General features: G+C 38.8%; 6 protein-coding genes and 1 non-coding gene across 12 annotated transcripts; 5 read left to right on the top strand and 2 right to left on the bottom strand.

The window, feature by feature from the left end:
- Window positions 1-1,109: 1,109 nt before the first annotated feature.
- Window positions 1,110-2,309, top strand: LOC124193605. The gene is made up of 4 exons (XM_046587510.1): window positions 1,110-1,348; window positions 1,463-1,597; window positions 1,682-1,928; window positions 2,009-2,309. Exons 1-4 carry the CDS (start codon window positions 1,154-1,156, stop codon window positions 2,104-2,106), a joined length of 675 nt encoding a protein of 224 aa, XP_046443466.1. The 5' UTR covers window positions 1,110-1,153; the 3' UTR covers window positions 2,107-2,309.
- LOC124193606 lies at window positions 2,227-4,118 on the bottom strand. The gene is made up of 4 exons (XM_046587511.1): window positions 3,185-4,118; window positions 2,982-3,116; window positions 2,608-2,857; window positions 2,227-2,489 (listed from the first exon to the last, which is right to left on the bottom strand). Exons 1-4 carry the CDS (start codon window positions 3,353-3,355, stop codon window positions 2,395-2,397), a joined length of 651 nt encoding a protein of 216 aa, XP_046443467.1. The 5' UTR covers window positions 3,356-4,118; the 3' UTR covers window positions 2,227-2,394.
- A 121-nt stretch (window positions 4,119-4,239) lies between these two features.
- On the bottom strand, window positions 4,240-6,886 carry LOC124193608 (PR domain zinc finger protein 4-like). Of its 6 annotated transcripts, XM_046587513.1 has the most exons (10): window positions 6,744-6,886; window positions 6,348-6,454; window positions 5,715-5,894; window positions 5,605-5,646; window positions 5,424-5,504; window positions 5,255-5,344; window positions 5,129-5,185; window positions 4,986-5,069; window positions 4,796-4,906; window positions 4,240-4,728 (listed from the first exon to the last, which is right to left on the bottom strand). In XM_046587513.1, exons 3-10 carry the CDS (start codon window positions 5,724-5,726, stop codon window positions 4,582-4,584), a joined length of 624 nt encoding a protein of 207 aa, XP_046443469.1. In that variant the 5' UTR covers window positions 5,727-5,894; window positions 6,348-6,454; window positions 6,744-6,886; the 3' UTR covers window positions 4,240-4,581. The 6 variants fall into 6 exon arrangements, with proteins under 6 accessions (XP_046443469.1, XP_046443470.1, XP_046443468.1 ...); XM_046587514.1 differs by lacking the exon at window positions 6,348-6,454; XM_046587512.1 differs by having other exon boundaries at window positions 5,715-6,454; window positions 6,744-6,881.
- Window positions 6,887-7,040: 154 nt separating this feature from the next.
- Trnay-gua lies at window positions 7,041-7,124 on the top strand. Its single transcript is given in 2 exon segments — window positions 7,041-7,077; window positions 7,089-7,124. It is a non-coding gene; the product is annotated as a tRNA-Tyr (tRNA).
- Window positions 7,125-8,982: 1,858 nt separating this feature from the next.
- LOC124193401 (xanthine dehydrogenase/oxidase-like) lies at window positions 8,983-14,149 on the top strand. Its single transcript, XM_046587188.1, has 10 exons — window positions 8,983-9,178; window positions 9,263-9,320; window positions 9,392-9,488; window positions 9,560-9,831; window positions 9,996-12,901; window positions 12,969-13,096; window positions 13,175-13,350; window positions 13,419-13,615; window positions 13,684-13,851; window positions 13,949-14,149. Exons 1-10 carry the CDS (start codon window positions 9,131-9,133, stop codon window positions 13,997-13,999), a joined length of 4,101 nt encoding a protein of 1,366 aa, XP_046443144.1. The 5' UTR covers window positions 8,983-9,130; the 3' UTR covers window positions 14,000-14,149.
- An 848-nt stretch (window positions 14,150-14,997) lies between these two features.
- LOC124193960 lies at window positions 14,998-16,758 on the top strand. The gene is made up of 5 exons (XM_046587932.1): window positions 14,998-15,171; window positions 15,238-15,319; window positions 15,426-15,487; window positions 15,592-16,078; window positions 16,149-16,758. Exons 1-5 carry the CDS (start codon window positions 15,169-15,171, stop codon window positions 16,412-16,414), a joined length of 900 nt encoding a protein of 299 aa, XP_046443888.1. The 5' UTR covers window positions 14,998-15,168; the 3' UTR covers window positions 16,415-16,758.
- A 3,094-nt stretch (window positions 16,759-19,852) lies between these two features.
- On the top strand, window positions 19,853-21,600 carry LOC124193961. The gene is made up of 5 exons (XM_046587933.1): window positions 19,853-20,023; window positions 20,086-20,167; window positions 20,288-20,319; window positions 20,424-20,916; window positions 20,991-21,600. Exons 1-5 carry the CDS (start codon window positions 20,021-20,023, stop codon window positions 21,254-21,256), a joined length of 876 nt encoding a protein of 291 aa, XP_046443889.1. The 5' UTR covers window positions 19,853-20,020; the 3' UTR covers window positions 21,257-21,600.
- The last annotated feature ends 31 nt before the right edge of the window (window positions 21,601-21,631 follow it).

Here is a 21,631-nt window from a genome sequence, read left to right on the forward strand (position 1 = left end):
ACGCCGGTTGTTGCCTTGTTGGATCGGATGGTGAGATGGGAGGAGGGGAATATGGAATACTAGTAAATTCCTTTGTTTCTCCCCGAAAAAAAAAACAGCGATGAAAATTGAGGCAATTTTCACTCATTTATGAAATCTCACTTTCTTATCAAACCATCAACGCGTGCTATCGGTTAATTAACTTATGTCTAGAGCACACCGAGGAGCACACGCGGTTAAATTTGCCGTTGATACTAAAAACCAGTTATGTTATTTCTTTATCTGATTAACCACCATAGCCTCATGCCACATAATCGTCGTTTCCATCACTTCGCGTCTGATGCAAACTTATAAGATCTTAGGTGTTATGATCTCGTATGAGGAAATGACGTGTGATCTGCTTTTATTGTCTAGATTTTACTTGGATTTTACGATATTTTATAGCTATGAACTTTAGGGCGCTTTAGGGCAACATGCGGTGATCAACAAGTGATCAATCAGCCAGAAAATGGCTGTTTATTGTTAATAAGCTGGTTATTACTTACTACTGACTCTTTTTGTTAAACTTTTTAATACTAGAAAATGTAGTCAGCATTAGCCACAATTATTGTGTTGTTTGCTATAATTTGATAAACATGGATTAAAAATATGTATTGCATGCGTCGATTGCATGTGAGACAAGGTTTTGTAAAATCCAGTAAAAAGTCAAGAATTTTCCACCGACACAGACTAAATACGAGAAAATCTAGTAAGTATTAATCTTCATGGAATATAATACCAGTTATCGAGATAAAGCACGGCGGATATTATTTACGGGATTATTTAATGTTTTTTAAATATATTTCAATAGAATTTAATTGTGTACCTGTACCCGTATAACGTCATTTGTGGAAAAAGTAATCCTATTTTTTCACCTTTAACATATATTTTCTAAATGCTTTAATCAACTAAGTAACACCACCGAAATTTGTTACAGCCATGCCGATGAACCCTATGCCGCAATGACATTCAATTAATGCGGCCATTAAAATTGAGATAAGCGGACACATATTGCACAAGATGTCTTATATGATTGCTCATTGCTGGGCCTACCTATATAAAGTGCCACTCTTTAAATCAACGAATATATTGTAGATGAAAAATTTTCTCGTGAAAATCAAGTTACAGCTTGAAAATGGAACAGAAAGCTTTAGTATTTCGAGTATTTCCATCAGTTTTGGTCGTTTTGCTGGTGGTAGTGATTGCTCCAACACTCGTAGTCGGTCATGGGATGATGCTGAGTCCACCGCAACGATCATCGATGTTTAGGCTTGGCTTTAAAGTACCTCCTAACTACAACGACAACGGTCTAAATTGCGGAGGATTCGGGGTAATCAATTATTTAACTGGTTTAATTGTTTCCATTTTTTAAAATGTTTTTAAAATTAGTATAATCGACCGAATGTGGATTTTAAGGTTTTTACCTTCATATGTTTTAATATAGGTTCAATATAATGACATTAATAAAGGGCGATGCGGGGAATGCGGAGACGAATGGAGTTTACCCCGTCCAAGACCCAACGACGAAGGAGGTCAATACGGCACAGGAATTAAAGGGAAAACTTATTACCAAGGATCAGTAAACGAAATTTCCGTTATTATTTCTATCGATTTCTATTTCCATTTAATTTTGAACATGATTTGAATGATTTGCTGTGTGCAGATTATTGACATTACAGTTAACATATCGTCGAATCACAAGGGATATTTCGAGTTTCGATTATGCCCAAAGAGTTCGGCCAGCGAATTAGTTACGCAAGAGTGTCTAAACGCCAACTTGCTGAAAATGACCGATGACACGACAAGGTTTTACCTTCCATCTCAAGAGTCGAAACCTTACTTTCCCAGAGTTAAACTGCCTGCTGGGTTGATTTGCGAAAATTGTGTGCTACAATGGCTGTATAATACAGGTACCATACAGGTTAATTCGTACAATATAACTATTGAAATAATAAAATTTTCATGTTTGCAACAAACAATTGTTCACCAGGAAATTCGTGGGGCGTATGCGCAAATGGGACTGGTGCACTTGGATGTGGCAATCAGGAGACGTTTGTCAACTGCGCTGATATAAGCATATTACCCTAGAGAAAATGTCTTCTCAATTCAGACTGGATATCAGGGAGCATCATATTACATCATGGAATTTCAGATTTTCCTTGACGACGCTTACAGACTGTATCACCAAGAAACAATACTAAACATAGCACCCCTTAAAATTCATGTATTTTTATCATGCATGTGTACCCTAATTCATGAATATATTACACGAGATATAGACCGCAAATTTCCAAAATAATTTTTGTAACGCTACAATTGCGTAATTTTAATCCAAGAATTTAATTAAATGGAAAATAAAATTCTCGAATTGAGGTTTTATCGAATTGCAATATCTGCGCAGTTGACGTAAGTTTCTTGGTCACCGCACCCGTAATCTGTTGTACCATCTCCGCAATCTCCAACTCTCCCACCTTTATGATGTCACAGAATAATAATTTTAAAAAAAGAATCCGTGAAATTATAATTCACTTGACAAGGAGAAAAAACAGCACCAAAATTTCTCAAATGGATATTATGTAAAATAGTCACCTCCTCTGTAGTACCACTGAAGGACACAATTTTCGCAGGAAATAGCAGCCGGTAGTTGGACTTGCACTATGAACAGAACTTCGACAATATTCTGATCGACAGTAAATCTGGTCGTTCCGTCAATGAGTGTTAGCAAGTTTTGATCTAAACAATCTTGAGTGACCAATTCCTCAGCCGAGCTCTTGGGACACAAGCGGAATTCAAAATACCCAAGGTGGCTGATGTTCAAGTTAATCGTGACGTCAATGACCTAAAAGATAAGGCGAAGAAGAACAGTATAATAAGGATTAGACGAACTAGAAAATGCGGACAAATGTCTTCATCTAATTTAAAAATTCAAATAACGGGAGAGAGTTAAAAATGATATCTCTTACACTTCCTTGTTCGTACACTCGACCAATCGTCCCGGTACCGTAGAGCCCACCTTCGTCATTTTGACGAGGGCGAGGATCGCTCCAAATGTCGCCACATTCACCACAGCGCCCTTGATTAACATCATCGTATTGAATCTGTGAATTAAAGTTATAAATAATACATTAATTAATTGCTATTGTGGTGCAGAATTTCTGATATTTACCCCAACGTATCCACAGCTGAGGAAGTTGTCCATTGTATTGACGGGCGTTTCATAACCAAATCTCCACATGGACGATCGCTGCGGCGGGTCGAACATCATACCATGACCAACTACATCATTTGTTGAAAACGAAAGGACCAGCAGCAAGACTGAGAAAATAATAACTCGCATGTTGATGCTTGTTGTCCAGAGCAGTAGTTAGAGTAAACTATAAGCTAGGGTATTGATCGAGCAGAGGTGTTAACATAACCAATTTCTTATCAATCACAAATTTATATAACATTATTATTTATTTATTTTTCATTTTTGCTTTTATCTCTACTTAAAATGGGACTGGAAATGGGATACATATGGCGTAACGGCATTCATACAGATTTGGAGAAAATGTTACGTAAACACATTTTATTTAAAAATTATGTAAAACAGTATTACTACGGTACTAATAATTTAAATCAAATTGATAAAGATAGAAATAGAATATTGAAGGAGACGTAGGGGATTCACTGCCATTATATATCAAATAATAATGGTTGAATACATAATCATTTAATTTCAAAAACAAAAACAAAAAAACACACGGATCACAGAAGAGTTTGAACCAGATTAGATCAATTTTGACCTTTGTGTGGTGTCAGTGTTCACCCAGATACCATACTGTCCATGCAAAGTCATTGTTTAAATAGTTATCGACATATGTAGTAAACAAACTGAAAATAGTAGTACTTAAGCTTTACCGTATTCCCCTTCCCAATAACGTTTCGCGCAAACCGAGTTTAATGTAACATCCTATGATACAAAAAATTGAGCAGAGATTTTCACTATATGAGAACTTCCTGTTTACAATATCCCGCTCTTCCTGATTTCTTCTGACATTTTTCGCTGTGCTGTATAGTCCCATCCGCCACAAGCGTTAAGTAGAGGAATTGTTTTTAGAAATTTGTTTAAAAAAAAACTGCGCAAACTCTGAAATTAAAAAAGAAACGATGACTACAATTCGCCGAACCTTTCATATATGTGAATCTCTGAAATCAAATAAAATTAAAAAACCTAAATAATAATTTTTAAAAAATCAATGTTCAAACTTCCAACACAAATTACGGTTACAATAAGACGTACGTAGCTGGATAGACATAATAAAATTGTGTTCTTCACAAACATGTCGCATCACGCATGACATACTTTACAAAAAGACTTGTACCCTAGTTACTATCAGTATCAATTGGAGGATAGAATGGATAAAACCGTCAACGGGTATTGTTATAGCGTTTAAAGCATAGTCAAAAATACTTGAACCAAAGAAATTAATAAAAGCAATATATGTTTCAATTACTGAAGATTCGTTCTTTCTAAGCTAAGCTTGATTGTAAAAAGTACGGCTTCTTGCCTTCTTCCAAGGGTTAACAAACACACTTGGACATGGCGTCAGTCAACTCTCGTGACAAAATAACCCTCGGCCACAGGTTAACATTTTTCATAGAATCTGGTACTCCAACTTTGAGCTGAAAATCCTTTCCATTAAACTCGACTGGCGTCACAATGGGCTTCTACGTAAATAAAATAAGCGGGATGTTAAAAATGCTACAGCAACGAGCAGTCTGCTCTTTCCCTTACCTTTGATGAGTTCTGACGATCAAACATTTCCTTTACTGTTATGGAATTGTTGTTTGTCTTCGGGTGGGCGGTTTTCAAATGCTCCCAAATGTAATAAGGGTCTTTAAATTCCTGTATTCAAATTCATTTTTCAATTTTTTAATAAGGCATGCTATATGGAATTGTAAAACAAACAAAAAAATGTTAGTACTTTTAAACAGAGATGGCAGGTGTAGCGCCGTTTGTCGGAGTGTCTAAGCACATGGGTCGTCATTAGCGATGGAGACTTGAATTTCTACACAAACCAATATTTTATTAATATGGAATCATTTTCTCACCCGATAATAACCTTACTTTCGGGCAATATTTGCACCTCGACTGCAATTTTTTTGAACCAGAATCCACAGTCACCTAAATTTCAAGAAAGTTTGCAAACCAATTAATTCTAGTGTAAATGAATAAGTTTGTAAAATAACTTGCGTCACTGTTATCCAGCGATTCATCTGAATTTAAGGTCGTTTTTGAGTGAACTAGTTGGTGAGCCTGAAAGCTTTCCCAGTTAGAGAAAACCTATAATAAATACTTTATTTTCACACCACTCAAAGTTGTACTTGCTGGAAAAAAACATTAATTAAATTTTGTTACTAACCTTTTCGCAACACTGACATTGCCATTCTTTAATTCTAAAATGCATGTCGATATGAGATTTCTTATTCCCTTTGCTCACGAACTGAGTTCAGCAAACATAAGCAACAAAGCATAAACAATTACCATCACAGTATAAATTTATAACAGTTAATCACTATAGATAAGAAATGTATCATCTGTACCTCAGAACAGATTGGGCATTTCTGACTTCTTTGTAGATACACCTGAAGAAAAATTCTTTAGTCTTAATTCTTTAAAGAAACAGAATGATTGTTTACAATAAGAATATTACCTTATTTGCCATTGATAAGCTAATACAACTCTGCTGGAAGGAAGGGCCGAAGAAGGGGTTGAACTTTAGGATCAAAACGTTAATGAAGTTTTTGAGCAAGTTTCAGTTTCTATTCAGATCTTCAGTAAGTGAACCATATCTAGGTTTTTCTATCTTGTTAGCAAACTTTATCCTGCAAGACTACAACACAGCAGCGAGGAAAATTACTTGGTAGCATAATGACATAAACCATTCAAATTTTATATTCAGAAACTTCAGTCAACAGAATTTTCTACTTGTTTCTTTGTTGACATAGAGTAATTTTCGAAACAGTAGCACACGAGAAAATGTTATCTTTAAAAATATGAAAAGCGATGAAAGAAAGGAGAGAAAACAGACACAGACACGTTCAAAAAGTCAACTACAATACTGCACCAAAATCCGCAGTGGTTCTACTACGAAAAATTCTTTACCTGCAATCGCTAGCGCCACCAGTGGCAGAGTCATGAAACTCATGGCCAAGAAAGAAGAAACGCAAAATTCGTTATCCGATCGATATTCCCTCTCTTATTTCAGTAATTTTACCTCTCTTATTTCAGTTTTTTTTTTACCTTGAACAAGTTATAAATATTTGTTTTCATGAACTTTACTTACTACTGCGAAGTGCGAACTCCCTTACAAAATTAATTCCGTCATCTACATTTTTAAGTGAAGAATCAAGAACTTCAGTTTAGAGCCGGCGCCCGGCGGGCTGAAAAAGGCTGTAAAGAAAATGTGTATATATTTATTTTTCAAATTGTAATTTAAAGCTTAACAGAGAATGTTTAAATTTAAAATATACGCCTACCAAATTTCGTTTGTATTAATTCAATATAGAAAAAATTTAAAAATCTAGCGTGTGGCGAAAATTTGATTAAGATTTAAGACCTTAACATCGCACTTTTGGAAAACCCAATTCTTTCAAAATAATTGATTCTCGTTCAAAAGGTAGGAAAATGAAAGGAAAACCATGAAAAATTAGAAAGAGGAATCATATAAAAATTTCTTTACCCCAGTATTACACGCTTGTACAAAAAGCCAAAAACGTCCTACACTATCACCGTTGATAGAGCCATTAGACAATAGCACAGAGCCACTAGGCCTCAACAGCGGTGTATAAAGAGACAAAACTTTCACAGTACACACGACACATGACACACTGTCGATAGCTCGAATGGTAGAGCGGACTAAAAAGCGGCATTTACTATTACCGTTGGTAGAGCCAGGCGAGCCCTGAGCATGCCCTGAGAGAGTACCAAGGCACCAAAAAGCGGAGTATAAATATATTAAATTGTCGCATTATTATCACCGTCGATAGCTCAGATGGTAGAGCGGAGGACTGTAGCGGCAATCGAAATCCTTAGGTCACTGGTTCAATTCCGGTTCGACGGAATCCTTTTTTCTTCCTCGCACTTTTGTCAGACTTTTGTAGTGTATTCGCATTGTGAAGAAAAATATTTAGTGTAGCCAAGATAATTTTTTAGCCTCAAATAAATTGCAAGAATGGATTTTTTTTCCCCATAACTTTGTTTATAAATGATAAGAATGAAGAATCACTGTTAGAAAATTATTAAGCTATGTCTATATCTTACATCGTATCGCTAAATATGGCTGTTTTTTTTACTAACCAAACAATCATAATCCGTTCACGGAATCCGGAGGAACGAGACCGATGGTGTTGCCGTAGCGGCCGAAAATCAATGATATTTATTTCGTCTTTTTAAATTATTATTTTGAGTACAGAGATATTATTTATTTTAATATGTCAGTGAGATGTTCCTTTTCGTGCACATAAATTAAGATAAATTTTATTGTTGAACCGTTTTTTTTTAATGTTTATAATCATTAGAAATTTGAAAATAAGTTTACGCGCCAGAACTCCGAAGTCCGAACGGCTGCTGCTGGATCGCTGAAGTCGTAGAAGACGAAATCGCGCGATTTCGTTAGCAACGAGCCAACGACACGATGGGAAATTCGAAAAGTTTGTTTTGTTCTTTCCTTCTGTCATGCTTCTGTAGATGTGGAGTAGAATTGATGGGCGATTTTTAGCATTATTCCATGGACTGAAAGAAGCTATCTCGATTTCATATTATTAAAGAGAAATTGGAATCCTGCTCTCGTCTCCATCAGCTTGAAAAAATGAACTAGCCAAGGAAACGCCGACATCACAAACATGATATGCAAGTCTTGATGAACGAGTGTAATTCTATATGTTTATTCTGGAAAATTAATTAGCCTAAATTTCCTAAAATTTAGGTACCCTAAACATACAGAATGGAGGATAATGGAGGGAAACGTGAATTCTAATAGTTTGATGATGTTTCTTTCACCAGCTTTTACATGGCCACTGTACTCTGTCTCTTTGAGAATAATTTTTACGTGACACAACATGAATGTTTTTGACCACCTTTACTTACTCTGAAAGCTACCGTAGGTATAAAACCAATTCACTAACAGTATAGTCAATTTTGTTTATGTGTGCATCTTTGTTTTTCAGATTAACTTGAACTTGCAAGTTCAGCATTCAAAAGAGTTTCCGTATTCCAGCCTTTGGAAAGCAAACAATTTCTCATGATGAGTTTCAACAAAAAAAAAGCCAATGGAGCATTGCCCTGTGTGCATCAACAATTCACACATTGTGTGGCCTTCAGTACGACTGGAAATATTTTCTCCTACAAGGTATAGGTGAGTGACATAATCTTATATCAAATAACTGTAACTGTGTAATTGTTAACATATCATATTTACTGATATTTACACGTGTTTATCGTCCATTGGAAATAATAGTGGCTACGGGAAACCGCCCGTTTCAAATTTCAAAGCCTTCCGAAGAAAGTGCGAGATATAAAAATGATAAAAATAGTGACCTAATCATTAATAATGCTTCATTTGTTGCATTGTCTAAATTCTTCGTGAAATGCGAGTCCAGTATGGTAAATTTTACTCGTATTCTTTATAATTTTTGTTTTCTTTGTAATAACGTGCCAAAATTGATAACCAAATCTCAGGTTTTGTATTCCACCGGCTCTGTGGCTGATAAAAATCAACCGCTTACGTTCGAATGGTGTGTGTATCGGATTAACTTTCGATATCGCTTTTGTTTTCAATAACTTGGCGCTTTAAAAAAAAAGAAAATAAAAAAGAAACTAGTTTTGTATTAGCCCCCGAGGCATCCCGCCCATCTCTTTCTCTTGCGCTCTTATCGAAATTCCCATCAAAAACCGAAAACGCTGACGGGCATGCTCATGGCTGTGCATTTATCGAAAGCAGACTTAAGAATAGCAGACACTGTAGTAGACTACAGTGTAACATTTGGTTTCGTGCTATTCATATGCTTGGACGTCCCAACAATTCCTTCAGTTTTCTATCAAAACTTTACAAAGTGAACGACGGAGAAAATGGATGAATCCGTGTCGAGTTTAGTGTTTTACGTGAACGGTGCCAAGGTAAATAACAACAACATTGCAGTTTAATTTCATAACTCTTGACCAAATCAACAGCCACGTAATGTGATGTCTATTACGTAAAAGGTGGTGGAGGAATCGGCGCAACCTGAATGGACACTTCTCTTTTATCTTCGCACTAAATGTAATTATTATTTTTAAAAGAATTAACTTTGTTATTCTCATTCGATATTATACCTTGACTTTTCTATTTAGTGCGACTGACTGGTACGAAACTGGGTTGTGGAGAAGGAGGATGCGGAGCCTGTACCGTTATGATTTCTCGTTACGACCGAACGGCCCAAACTATCCTGTAGGATTCCAACAATTCCAAAGAAATTTCATCCGCCATTAATTGACATTTTATTTTAAATTATTTACCAGTCACTACGCCGTCAACGCTTGCCTGACCCCAATATGCGCAGTGCACGGTCTGGCCGTCACCACGGTGGAAGGTATCGGCCAGCCAGGTGATGTCGAAGGCCAACGACAACAACACAAGAGGCGACTCCACGCCGTCCAGGAGCGTCTGGCCAAAGCCCACGGCTCTCAATGCGGATTCTGCACCCCGGGCTTCGTCATGTCCATGTACACCTTGCTGAGGAGCAACAAGAAAGAGTTGCCATCAATGGCCCAAGTGGAGGAAGGCTTTCAAGGTGAAATAAATTCATTCCGCCATCAAACAACATTTTTATGGATGTTTGGAAATAGCCCCAGGGTTGTCCATTTATTATAAAAGAATGCTACTCCTGCTGGTCATTGCAAACAGGAATACCTTGAACATTCTTTTTAATTTATGCGTTTAACTTGTTATGTCCAGGTAACCTTTGTCGCTGCACTGGATACCGACCCATATTGGAAGGATGTCGAACGCTAACTCGCGACGGTTGTTGCGGCGGCCAGGCCAACGGCAATGGCTGCTGCATGGACGGCCAGAACGGCCAGTCTCAGAGGAACGGCGACGACGATTTGAACGGAAACCGGGACACGATCCAGCGATCCATTTGCACGACTCTGACCAACGAGTCGGATTTCCAAGAGTCTTACCTGGACAGTCAGGAGCCCATCTTCCCGCCGTTGCTGCAGCTTAGCGAAGAGCTGGACCAGCAATATCTCATCGTCAGGGGAGAGCGGGTCACCTGGTACAGGCCGACCCGACTGGACCAGCTCCTCCAGCTCAAATCCCAATTCCCGCACGCCAAAATTGTGGTCGGCAACACGGAAGTCGCCCTGGAAATGAAGTTCAAACATTGCGACTATCCAGTCCTCATCAGCCCGGCAATGATCGCCGAAACGCTGGCCATCGAACGGACGGAAGAGGGGCTGATCCTGGGCGGCGCCGTGACTTTGTCGATGTTCAAGGAAGAGCTGGAACGACAAGTCCAGCAGGGACCCAAAGAGTCGACCCGATTCTTTTCGGCCTTGAATCAAATGCTGCACTGGTTCGCCGGAAAACAAATCCGAAACGTGGCGGCCATCGCCGGAAACATCATGACGGGCAGTCCCATCTCGGATTTGAATCCGCTTTTCATGGCGGCCGGATGCGTCCTGACGTTGCAGAGTCACTCGAAAGGCATCCGCTCGGTTACGATGGACAACCATTTCTTCACTGGATATCGACGCAACATTGTCCAGCCGGAAGAGATCCTGTTGAACATTTCCATCCCGCGCACCAAAGCGGATGAATACGTGAATGGATACAAACAGTCACGTCGCAGGGAGGACGACATTGCCATCGTCAATGGTGCCTTCCGGGTCCTCTTCCATCCCGGATCCAGCAAGATCCAGGAAATGTCCATGGCCTTCGGCGGCATGGCGCCCACGACAGTCATGGCCGTTGGGACGATGGATAAGCTGGTCGGCCGTTGCTGGGACGACGATTCTTTAGTGGAGGATGTTTGCCGCTGGATGCTGGAAGACCTGCCGCTTCCGCCTTCCGTTCCGGGCGGAATGAGTTCATATCGCCAGTCACTTTGTCTCAGTTTCTTCTTCAAATTTCACCTCCAAGTCCTGAGGGATTTGGTCGCCCGTCGGATCGTGACCAGCTCCATTCCGGACAACCTGTCGGGGGCTGAATTGGATATCGAGCGCGGGAAATTCAAATCCGCCCAGCTGTTTGAACTCGTATCGAAAGATCAGCTGGATTTGGATCCAGTCGGCCGGCCGTTGGCTCACGTGGCCGGCGAGAAACACGTGACGGGCGAGGCCATTTACTGCGACGACTTACCACCCGTGGCCGGTGAACTCCACATGGCTCTCGTCTTGAGCAATCAAGCCCACGCCGAAATCGTCTCCATCGATCCATCGGCAGCTCTGGAGCTGGAAGGCGTCCGAGGCTTCTTCTCGGCCAAAGATATCGCATCCGGCCGGAACGTTTTCGGACCCATCATCCACGACGAGGAAGTCTTCGCTTCGATACGGGTCACCTGCTGCGGCCAGGTGATCGCCTGCGTGGTGGCCGACAATCTGGTGCTGGCACAGCGGGCCAGTCGGCTCGTCCGAGTGACTTACAGTCCGTCTGATGGTCCAGCCATCTTCACCATTCAAGACGCCATCAAGAACAATTCCTTCTACCATGGCCACAGCCGTGAAATCATCCAGGGAGACGTCGAGGCCGGATTCCGGAATGCCCAGCACGTCCTGGAAGGAACTTTCGAGATGGGCGGTCAGGAGCATTTCTACTTGGAGACGCAATCGGTTTTGGTCGTGCCAAAAGGTGAGGACGGAGAGATGGACATCACCAGTTCCACTCAGAATCCATCGGAGGTCCAGCAAGTCGTCGCCGAAGTCTTGGGCCTGCCGGCCAATCGGGTCGTCTGCCGGGTCAAGCGAATGGGCGGCGGGTTCGGCGGTAAAGAGACTCGATCGGCCGTGCTGGCTGCTCCGGCCGCCGTGGCCTCCTACCGGCTTCAACGGCCCGTCCGTTGCATGCTGGACCGTGACGAGGACATGATGAGCACAGGAATCCGCCATCCGTTTCTGGCCAAATACAAAGTCGGATTCGATTCGACCGGCCGGCTGACGGCCCTCGACGTCCAACTCTTTTCCAATGGCGGCAACACCATGGACCTTTCCCGCGGCATCATGGAGAGGGCCGTCTTCCACATCGACAACGCCTACCGCATTGAGAATCTCCGCTGTCACGGTATCGTCTGCCGGACCAACTTGCCGTCCAACACGGCCTTCCGCGGTTTCGGCGGCCCTCAAGGCATGGCCGTCGTCGAAAACGTCATGGTAGACGTGGCCTCTTACCTGGGCCTGGATCCCACGGCCGTCCGATCGCTCAACCTGTACCGAGAGGGCGACAGCACCCACTACAACCAACGGCTGGACTACTGCACGCTGGATCGCTGCTGGAACGAGTGCCAAGCTCTGGCTGGCCTGAAAGACCGCCGGAAGGAAATTGAAAGTTTCAATCGACTCCACCGATTCAAGAAGCGCGGACTGGCCATCATTCCCACCAAGTTCGGCATCGCTTTCACGGCCCTGTTTCTCAACCAAGCCGGAGCTCTGGTGCACGTCTACAAAGACGGATCGGTGTTGTTGACCCACGGAGGGACTGAAATGGGCCAGGGATTGCACACGAAAATGCTCCAAGTGGCCAGCCGAGCGCTCAACATTCCCGTCGATCTGATTTTCATCTCGGAGACGTCGACGGACAAAGTGCCCAACACGTCGCCCACGGCAGCCAGCGCCGGATCTGACCTCAACGGCATGGCTGTTCTTGTACGTTGTGATGAGATTATTATTGGCCGTTATAATGATATTTCATTCATTCCTTTTTTATTCGTAGAATGCTTGTCAAATTCTGGTGGATCGACTAGCGCCCATCCGCAAAGCCCATCCGGACGGAAGTTGGCAAGAGTGGGTCATGCAAGCTTATTTCCAGCGCATCAGTCTCTCAACAACTGGCTTCTACAAGTAAAGACATTTTTAGTTGTTTTTTTTTTTTAATTTTTAAATTGATAGTTAACTATTCATTTGATTTGAATTGTCAAGGACTCCTGGCATTGGCTACGATTTCGCCACCAACAGCGGGTCTCCTTTCCGGTATTTTAGTTTCGGCGCAGCTTGTTCTGTCGTTGAAGTCGATTGTCTGACGGGCAACCACAGGGTATTGAGGACGGATATAGTCATGGATCTTGGTGAAAGTTTGAATCCGGCCATCGATATCGGTATGAATAAATGATTTAATTCGATTTAATTCGACGTCATAAAAGTAAATATGATTGACTACGTCCAGGCCAAGTCGAGGGAGGATTCGTTCAAGGACTGGGTTTGTTCACTCTAGAAGAACCGCTCTTCTCGCCGGCCAACGGCCAAGTCATCACGCGTGGGCCGTCTAATTACAAAATTCCTTCCGCTGATGACATTCCGGAAGAGTTTAACGTCTCTCTTCTTCGAGGCTGTCCCAATCCGCATGCTGTTTACTCTTCTAAAGTATAAGATTCAATTTCTTTGATTCATTTACGATGGATTATATACATCATAATCTTTGGTTTTGACAGGCCGTTGGAGAGCCACCTTTATTCTTAGCATCCAGCGTGTTTTTCGCTATCAAAGACGCCATCCATTCGGCCAGAACTGAATCCGGATTAACCGGAAACTTCACAATCAATTCGCCCGCCACGGCCGAACGCATTCGAATGGCCTGCGAAGACCACCTGATTCAGAAGGTTTTTATAAAAATTAACAATTTCTTTTTGGATTCTGTTTTGTTTGGCTATGGCAGATTTGCTTAATTTCTAAATTTTTTGTTTTACAATTTTATAGGTTTCAAAGCCTGAACCGGGTACATTTTTGCCGTGGGCAGCATCGGTCTAGTTTGCTTTTTATAGATAAAAAAGCTATAGAATATTCGTTGCATGTTTGATCGGAAAATTTTGTTCGTGCAACTATCACAATTTTTTTAAAACTACATAGGCCTACTCGTTGAAAATTTATGAAATTAATATACGGAAATAACTTGGAAAATGTTTATTGAACTTTATTGATTCAGTACTACTTTTAAACGATAGCACTTCCATTAATAAGGGGTTGACTTCGTAAATTCAATAAAGATTAATTCCGTATTCATTCGTGTAGCTGAATTATTCAGCTTCAAAATACGAAAAAAAAAAAACGAAAATAATTTGGTCGTGCAGGTGACACGAACACGCCCAACTGTGTTAGACGTCGGTTCCCGATGGAAGGGGTTGGCACTCCGGCACAACCGTTCAGCTATCTACTAAATGAGCTACGGGACCTTATGTTAATGATGGTTTTTTAAAAGTATTTTTATTATCTGATAACTCTTTTCTTTACAAAAGAGGAAAACGCTCTAGCTGATTGATTTTGAAATTGAACAGCCGATTCAATTTCAATTAAAAATATCATGCGATGCCTCCTATGTATGTGAAATGAACTAATGACCCCTACTTTACAAGACTAGTGCTTTTCTTGCACTGAGCTTAGGAAGCTACATTTACTTCAATCTTAGAAAATAATTAAATAAATAAGGCCCAAAGTTCTCTGAATTTAAATACTTCTTCTTCAACACCCCAAAATCATTAAGTTCTTATTCCACAGTATCACATATATTGTTAGCAGGGTATTCAGTTGAAGTCGTCATCAAGTATTACTGACGGTGACGGGTCGCCTTGCGGGTCGCATTATAATACCAACTTGATCCAATTCCGTGACATTTCAGGTTTTATCTGGAAATTCGATTATACTGTAGTCTGTAAAAAAAATATTTTTGTAGCTAAATTGAGACAAGAAACTCCATTTCTTTGCTGTGGCGTCTTATACGAACGTGATGTAATTCGATAAATGGAACTATTAGAAACCACGAAGTTTCTTTAGGATACTCGTTGGTTGTTCATTGGCTGAAACTGAATAGCGAAAAAGTTTCTGTTGGATTCTAACAATAATTAAAGTCATAACTATTTTCAACTTACAACCTCTCGGCTGGATTTTTCTTCTCTCTCTACATTTTACAATTTACATTCGCAATGGTAACATTATATTTAAATATAAATCAAAATTTTTGTTTTAATTCATTTCAAATTCATTGCCAACAGACAAAGATTTATTTCGGTTTGATTGCTTCTTTTCTTATGGCGGGAGTGATTGGTCAGGTAGATAATACTGATCCTTTAACAGGTGCACTTTTCTTTACATTTCATAAAAAAACAATAATTTATTTTTTATTTACAAATTCGCCCAGTCTTTTAATAATTTAAGTTAAACAACAATTTGTCCGTTACAGATACATCACTTCAAGTTGCTGCTTTAACAACTGGTGAACAACTAACTTACACTTTAGACAATGTGAGTATCTTTTATGATTTTTTAGCTTAAATTAAAGATAAAATAATTTTGATTGTAAATTACATGTGTTGCAATAATGACGAACGCTCAACAATGAACAACAGAATCCCCAATATAAGAATAGTATCGACAAACTAGAAAACCTTAAGAAACAGATGGGAAACTTGAATAACACCTTGAACTCTGAATTTGAAATAATTACTGAGAAGCTACCTAATATTGAAAAAGATTTTGATAATCATATGAAAATTAAAACGGGTTCGGATATAAAACTAGCTGAATTAAAAGCAATGCTAACAACTTTTAATGCAAGACAAGTAATTATTGAACATAGAATGAACAATTCAATGGCAATTCAAGATAAATTGGAATCAAACAAAAACCTCCTTCCTGAGGGCACTCATAACAAATCTGTTGGTCAAGCAGCAGATTCGAGAGTTGCATTTTTGGTGCAACGTACTACTGGCTTCAATTCACAGGGTTCCATTATCACTTACCAAAAAAATGCGCTAAACTTGGGCAAGGCTTTTGATATGCCCACGGGATTATTTCACGCTCCAGTGGCGGGTGTCTACCACTTTTACTTCGCAGGTATTAATATTGTTTATTGATATTTTTTTGATAAAATCTATTTTAATTTTCCCATTTCGTTGCAATTCAGCACTGAAAATGAAAAAAGAAATCTCCGGAACCAGTTCCCTTACGGTTCAGTTGAAGAGAGTTGACACGGAAACTGTGTTGGCAGAAAGCCATGTCAATTCTAATGATTGGTACGGTTGGTTTCCAGTACACATGCAAGCAACCGTTTATTTGGAAAAACACAACGTTATTGGAGTAAAGTTAGCGGAAGGTTCAATTTATCAAAGCAGTGATGAGACTCACCCTCTTACCAGTTTTGGAGGATTCCTTGTTAGTCGAGGCAATTAATTGCTTGACTTAGATAATAATAAATAGATAATAGGTAAGTGATAAATGTAATTGGTAAGCAATAAATGTCAATATTTTATTGACATTTAATTATTACTTTCCTTTTACATTTATTACTTTACCTATTAAATTTATTACTTTTATCTTTTAACTACTACATTTATCTTTTTTAACTACTATATTATCACTTTAAACTACTACATTTTTCTTTTTTAACTACTACATTTATCCTTTTTAACTACTTCTTTTATCACTTTTTTACATTTATTGCTAGACTAGAAAGTTGAAACCCATTTTGTATTGGTTGATCAATGAAATAAATCTGATTATACAGCAAAAAAAAATTTTCTGGTCCTCGTGTTATTATATTAATAAACCAATTGAATTGCGTTGAACTGATACTGACTTCTGTCGAATCAACCATCTATCGATCTATTCGATCATTCAATCTGACGCTATTCAAATTTCCCTCCTTTTTTTGGATGATTTGTGTTGAGTAGGGCAATGCTGTTTGTCTGATTGGCGGGAATACAGACATCGGCTGCTGCCAAAGAAAAAATGCCTTGCGGACGAGCATGTCGATTTTGCCGTCGCCGTCGTCGTCCATGATCGCGTTCATATATTAGGCACACCTTGGAAAGAAAAGAGCGAAAAACAGAAATGTTTATGCTGACAACTTCTGATTTACTTAATTGGATTTTTAACGGCCTGCAAATCGAAGTTGATCACATGTTATTGGCAGCTCAACTGAAGTTTTGTCTGTAATGGACAAAAAATTAAACAGACAATACAATGTCAGTTGTGCTGCCAACTTCTAGTGTACCTATTAAAGGTTCAGCATTTTCTATAGAATTTGTTGCTTCTTTTCTCTTGTAGCAAGGGTTTGGAGAGGTAAAAAGTAGTATTTTTCAGAACATTTTTACCTCTCCAAACCCATTACTTGCGACAAGAGGAAATTCTCTTGTCGCAAGTTTTTGGCCTGGACAAGCAACAAATCCAAAATAAAACCGGAATAAAACTTTGCTTGGCAATAAATTTGAAATGAATTAAAACTAAAATTTTGATTTTTAAATATAATTATAAGGCGAAGATTCCTAGATTGTAAGAGAATCCTTAATTGTACAGGCGATTAAAAAAGTATTTCGACGGTGTCAGTGAATTCAAAATAAGTTGTAGAAAACCTACCCGAAATATAGAAACAAAATGCTGATCGACATATGCTGGCGGCGACGACGGCCGCCAGGTGGATCGCAGCTGATAAAAAGAGCGTGCGACTGAGATAGACTTGAACCCCAGGATCGCACAGGATGTTGAAAATAAAATAATGAACAATAACAATTATTACCGGATAAAGCAAGTCTATTTTACTAGTGTTCTCTTGTACATGACAAATGATTATTATTCTAGTGTTAGTTAAAATAAAGCGCCGAATTGTTGTTGCTAATATATTAGGCCAATGTATGTCTACGATTTGTCATCGTTAATATTTCCAATAAAAGGGATAATTATTCTTGTCTTCATTGTCTTGTGTGACACAGACTAAGTGAACTTGAAAATCACGGGGGGCGGTGAAGTCGATTGTTTCTTTGGTATCGTCCATCCAATTGGTGACGACGCACTGGGTCTTGTTCCTATAAAAATAGTCGACGGCCGAGTGGGTGACGAATTGATTGTCGGCGTACCACACGACGCAGGTCCGCACATCACACGGTGTCAGATCGGCTGCTGGCATATAATTTCCATAGACCCTTGAGCAAATAATAAATAATGTACCTAGGTACAAGATAATTGAATATACAGACCTTATTAGTATCCAAAGGTATGGGTCAAGCCGACCCCCTAGCGGCGCGTTGCAGTGTGAAGGGGTGCCGTCAACAGCCGCTTTTTATTTGGCTCGCCCGATGTGGTTGCAAGCTAGGAGTGCATAACAAATATGATTTCGATTGGTCGAAGTGAATGCACTCCGCATCGTCCGCATACTGACCCCTGCTGGGACTCCTGAGCCTATTGGGCTTTAAGAATAGATTTAAAAAATAAATAAAAATAAATAAATTTGAAAACCAAAGGTTGACATGAAAATTCCTATAATTGGAAAACCAAATTTTAAACCCTTTTTAACAGTGTTTTGTAAAACCCAAAAAGAACAAACAGCATTTTATTAGCAGTGGGATTCTTACCTTTCAAGACCGAAGCCATCAGAATACTTTTAACTAATAATAATGCGAGTTGTAGCCCAATTCGATTCGATTCATGTACATATTGCGTCATTGCAATTGCACAGGTGTGGGGTACTGGAGTCAAAAGATCAGGTACATAGTATAGTTCTTTATTATAACGTGTTGCTCTTTTATTGGCTTAAAAAATTTATAAACCGTTTCTATTGGGAAAACAATAATAGCATGGGCTATGTGCGGCTATGTGGGGGGTAGGGTTGTGGCCCGGGTCATGGAAACCAGGGCCACAGCCCGGGCTGAAGAAAAAAAAATCAACCCAACTCGACCCACCGAGGCATATTTTGTACGGGCCGGGCGATATAGTTGCGTTGCAAATTTGCAAGCGTGCGATGATATCATGGTTTCCACAGAATATCCATGCCATGCGATCCTTTTCAGAAATTGCAACTCCTCAAATAACAGCAATCACCTTCCTAAATATAATCTTCGTTTCTTTTTCAGATCACGTCGTAATAACAAACAGAATTTGGCACCTCTTCTAAATATGGCTATATTGCGCGTTAAAAAAATTAAAAATTAAAGTCTTATAAAAAAAATTTGCTTTGCGCGTTCTATTTATACGTCTCGAATTTCTGGCAGAAATCTTTATGCGTAATATTTTTTTTAAAGAATTTATTGGTCGAATAATCAACCAAGTCATAGTTGACAGCAGGCATTTAATAGCTTTTTAACTAATTATTAATTTTTCTCAATTTAATGAAAACAAGATTTTCGTTATTGTCAACCTAGGAGTGGGATAAATTATATTGCGAAAAAAAAATGAAATTGAAGCGCTTCAAAAATGACCATCTATCCTCTTTTTATTCCGTTTATAAATTAAATATAAAGAAAAAAAGAATATAAAAGAAATTCCTTAATTGTAAAGGCGATTGAAAAAGTATTTCGACGGTGGCGGTCAATTAAAAGTCAGTTGAAGAAATCCCCCCCCCCCTACCCCAGAAACCTAAAGTTCTTATTCCACGGTATCACATATTCAGTTGAAGTCGTCATCAAGTATTACTGACGGTGACGGGTCGCCTTGCGGGTCGCATTATAATACCAACTTGATCCAATTCCGTGACATTTCAGGTTTTATCTGGAAATTCGATTATACTGTAGTCTGTAAAAAAAATATTTTTGTAGCTAAATTGAGACAAGAAACTCCATTTCTTTGCTGTGGCGTCTTATACGAACGTGATGTAATTCGATAAATGGAACTATTAGAAACCACGAAGTTTCTTTAGGATACTCGTTGGTTGTTCATTGGCTGAAACTGAATAGCGAAAAAGTTTCTGTTGGATTCTAACAATAATTAAAGTCATAACTATTTTCAACTTACAACCTCTCGGCTGGATTTTTCTTCTCTCTCTACATTTTACATTTTACATTCGCAATGGTAACATTATATTTAAAAATCAAAATTTTTGTTTTAATTCATTTCAAATTCATTGCCAACAGACAAAGATTTATTTCGGATTGATTGCTTCTTTTGTTATGGCGGGAATGTTTGGTCAGGTAGATAATACTGATCCTTTAACAGGTGCTCTTTTCTTTACATTTCATATAAAACAATAATTTATTCTTCATTTACAAATTTGCCCAGTCTTTTATTAATTTAAGTTAAACAATTATTTTTCCGTTACATATGCATCACTTTCAGTTGCTGCGTTACAAACTTCTGATCTAAACGATGTGAGTATCTTTTATGGTTTTTTAGCTGAAATCAAAGATAACATAATTTTGATTGTAAATTACATGTGTTGCAATAATGATGAACGCTCAACAATGAACAACAGAATACCAAGTTTAAGGCATGCAACGTCCAACTAAAAAACCTTGAGGAACAGATGGGAAACTTGAATATCAGCTTGAAATCTGAAATTGCAATAATTAATAAGAAGCTACCTAATATTCAAGATTTGATTAGTAATCATACAGCAATTAAAACGAGTTTGAAAGCAAAACTACTAGAATTAGAAACAGCGATAAAAAAAAAACAACAAAGACAGGAAAAAATTGAACAAGGACTGAACAATTCAATGGCAATTCAAAAAAAATTGGAAACAAACGAAAAACTCCTTCCTGAGGGCACTCACAACCAATCTGTTGGTCAAGCAGCAGTCCATCATCCGAGAATTGCATTTTTGGCGCAACGTACTACTGGCTTCAATTCAAAGGGTTCCATTATCACTTACCAAAAAAATGCGCTAAACTTGGGCGAGGCTTTTGATATAGCCACGGGCTTATTTAACGTTCCAGTAGCGGGTGTCTACCACTTTTACTTCGCAGGTACCTATTAATATTGTTCATTGATATTTTTTGATAAAATCTATTTTAATTTTCCCATTAACGTTGCAATTCAGCACTCAAAATGAAAAGAGAAGTTTCCGGAACCAGTTCCCTTACGGTTCAGTTGAAGAGAGTTGACAAGGAAACTATGTTGGCAGAAAGCCATGTCAATTCTAATGATTGGTACGGTTGGTTTCCAGTACAGTTGCAAGTAACCGTTTATTTGGAAAAACACGCCGTTATTGGAGTAAAGTTAGCGGAAGGTTCAATTTATCAAAGCAGTGATGCGACTCACCCTCTTACCAGTTTTGGAGGATTCCTTGTTAGTCGAGGCAATTAATTGCTTGACTTAGATAATAATAAATAGATAATAGGTAAGTGATAAATGTAATAGGTGAGCAATAAATGTCAATATTTTATTGACATTTAATTATTACTTACCTATAACATGTATTACTATACCTATTAAATTTATTACTTTTATCTTTTAACTACTACATTTATCTTTTTTAACTACTATATTATCATTTTTAACTACTACATTTTTCTTTTTTAACTACTACATTTATCATTTTTAACTACTTCTTTTATCACTTTTTTACATTTATTGCTAGACTAGAAAGTTGAAACCCATTTTGTATTGGTTGATCAATGAAATAAATCTGATTATACAGCAAAAAAAAATTTTCTGGTCCTCGTGTTATTATATTAATAA

Source organism: Daphnia pulex, chromosome 5 (genome assembly GCF_021134715.1).
Source record: "Daphnia pulex isolate KAP4 chromosome 5, ASM2113471v1".
Lineage (NCBI taxonomy): Eukaryota > Metazoa > Arthropoda > Branchiopoda > Diplostraca > Daphniidae > Daphnia > Daphnia pulex.

What these genes read in the sequence shown, in the direction of transcription:
- LOC124193606 (XM_046587511.1), bottom strand. Translation starts at nt 3,355, where the DNA reads ATGCGAGTTATTATTTTCTCAGTCTTGCTGCTGGTCCTTTCGTTTTCA. An exon ending in TCAGCTGTGGATACGTTGGG is followed by an intron (nt 3,117 to 3,184) that starts GTAAATATCAGA and finishes TTTAATTCACAG; the next exon opens with ATTCAATACGATGATGTTAA. An exon ending in GAGTGTACGAACAAGGAAGT is followed by an intron (nt 2,858 to 2,981) that starts GTAAGAGATATC and finishes CTTATCTTTTAG; the next exon opens with GTCATTGACGTCACGATTAA.
- LOC124193608 (XM_046587514.1), bottom strand. An exon ending in AATGTCAGTGTTGCGAAAAG is followed by an intron (nt 5,345 to 5,423) that starts GTTAGTAACAAA and finishes TATTTATTATAG; the next exon opens with GTTTTCTCTAACTGGGAAAG. An exon ending in ATCGTCAGAACTCATCAAAG is followed by an intron (nt 4,729 to 4,795) that starts GTAAGGGAAAGA and finishes TTATTTACGTAG; the next exon opens with AAGCCCATTGTGACGCCAGT.
- LOC124193961 (XM_046587933.1), top strand. An exon ending in TAATACTGATCCTTTAACAG is followed by an intron (nt 20,168 to 20,287) that starts GTGCTCTTTTCT and finishes CATCACTTTCAG; the next exon opens with TTGCTGCGTTACAAACTTCT. An exon ending in CTACCACTTTTACTTCGCAG is followed by an intron (nt 20,917 to 20,990) that starts GTACCTATTAAT and finishes GTTGCAATTCAG; the next exon opens with CACTCAAAATGAAAAGAGAA.
- LOC124193960 (XM_046587932.1), top strand. An exon ending in TAATACTGATCCTTTAACAG is followed by an intron (nt 15,320 to 15,425) that starts GTGCACTTTTCT and finishes TGTCCGTTACAG; the next exon opens with ATACATCACTTCAAGTTGCT. An exon ending in CTACCACTTTTACTTCGCAG is followed by an intron (nt 16,079 to 16,148) that starts GTATTAATATTG and finishes GTTGCAATTCAG; the next exon opens with CACTGAAAATGAAAAAAGAA.
- LOC124193605 (XM_046587510.1), top strand. Translation starts at nt 1,154, where the DNA reads ATGGAACAGAAAGCTTTAGTATTTCGAGTATTTCCATCAGTTTTGGTC. An exon ending in TAAATTGCGGAGGATTCGGG is followed by an intron (nt 1,349 to 1,462) that starts GTAATCAATTAT and finishes GTTTTAATATAG; the next exon opens with GTTCAATATAATGACATTAA. An exon ending in ACAATGGCTGTATAATACAG is followed by an intron (nt 1,929 to 2,008) that starts GTACCATACAGG and finishes ATTGTTCACCAG; the next exon opens with GAAATTCGTGGGGCGTATGC.
- LOC124193401 (XM_046587188.1), top strand. Translation starts at nt 9,131, where the DNA reads ATGGATGAATCCGTGTCGAGTTTAGTGTTTTACGTGAACGGTGCCAAG. An exon ending in TTTACGTGAACGGTGCCAAG is followed by an intron (nt 9,179 to 9,262) that starts GTAAATAACAAC and finishes ATTACGTAAAAG; the next exon opens with GTGGTGGAGGAATCGGCGCA. An exon ending in CTTTTATCTTCGCACTAAAT is followed by an intron (nt 9,321 to 9,391) that starts GTAATTATTATT and finishes TTTTCTATTTAG; the next exon opens with TGCGACTGACTGGTACGAAA.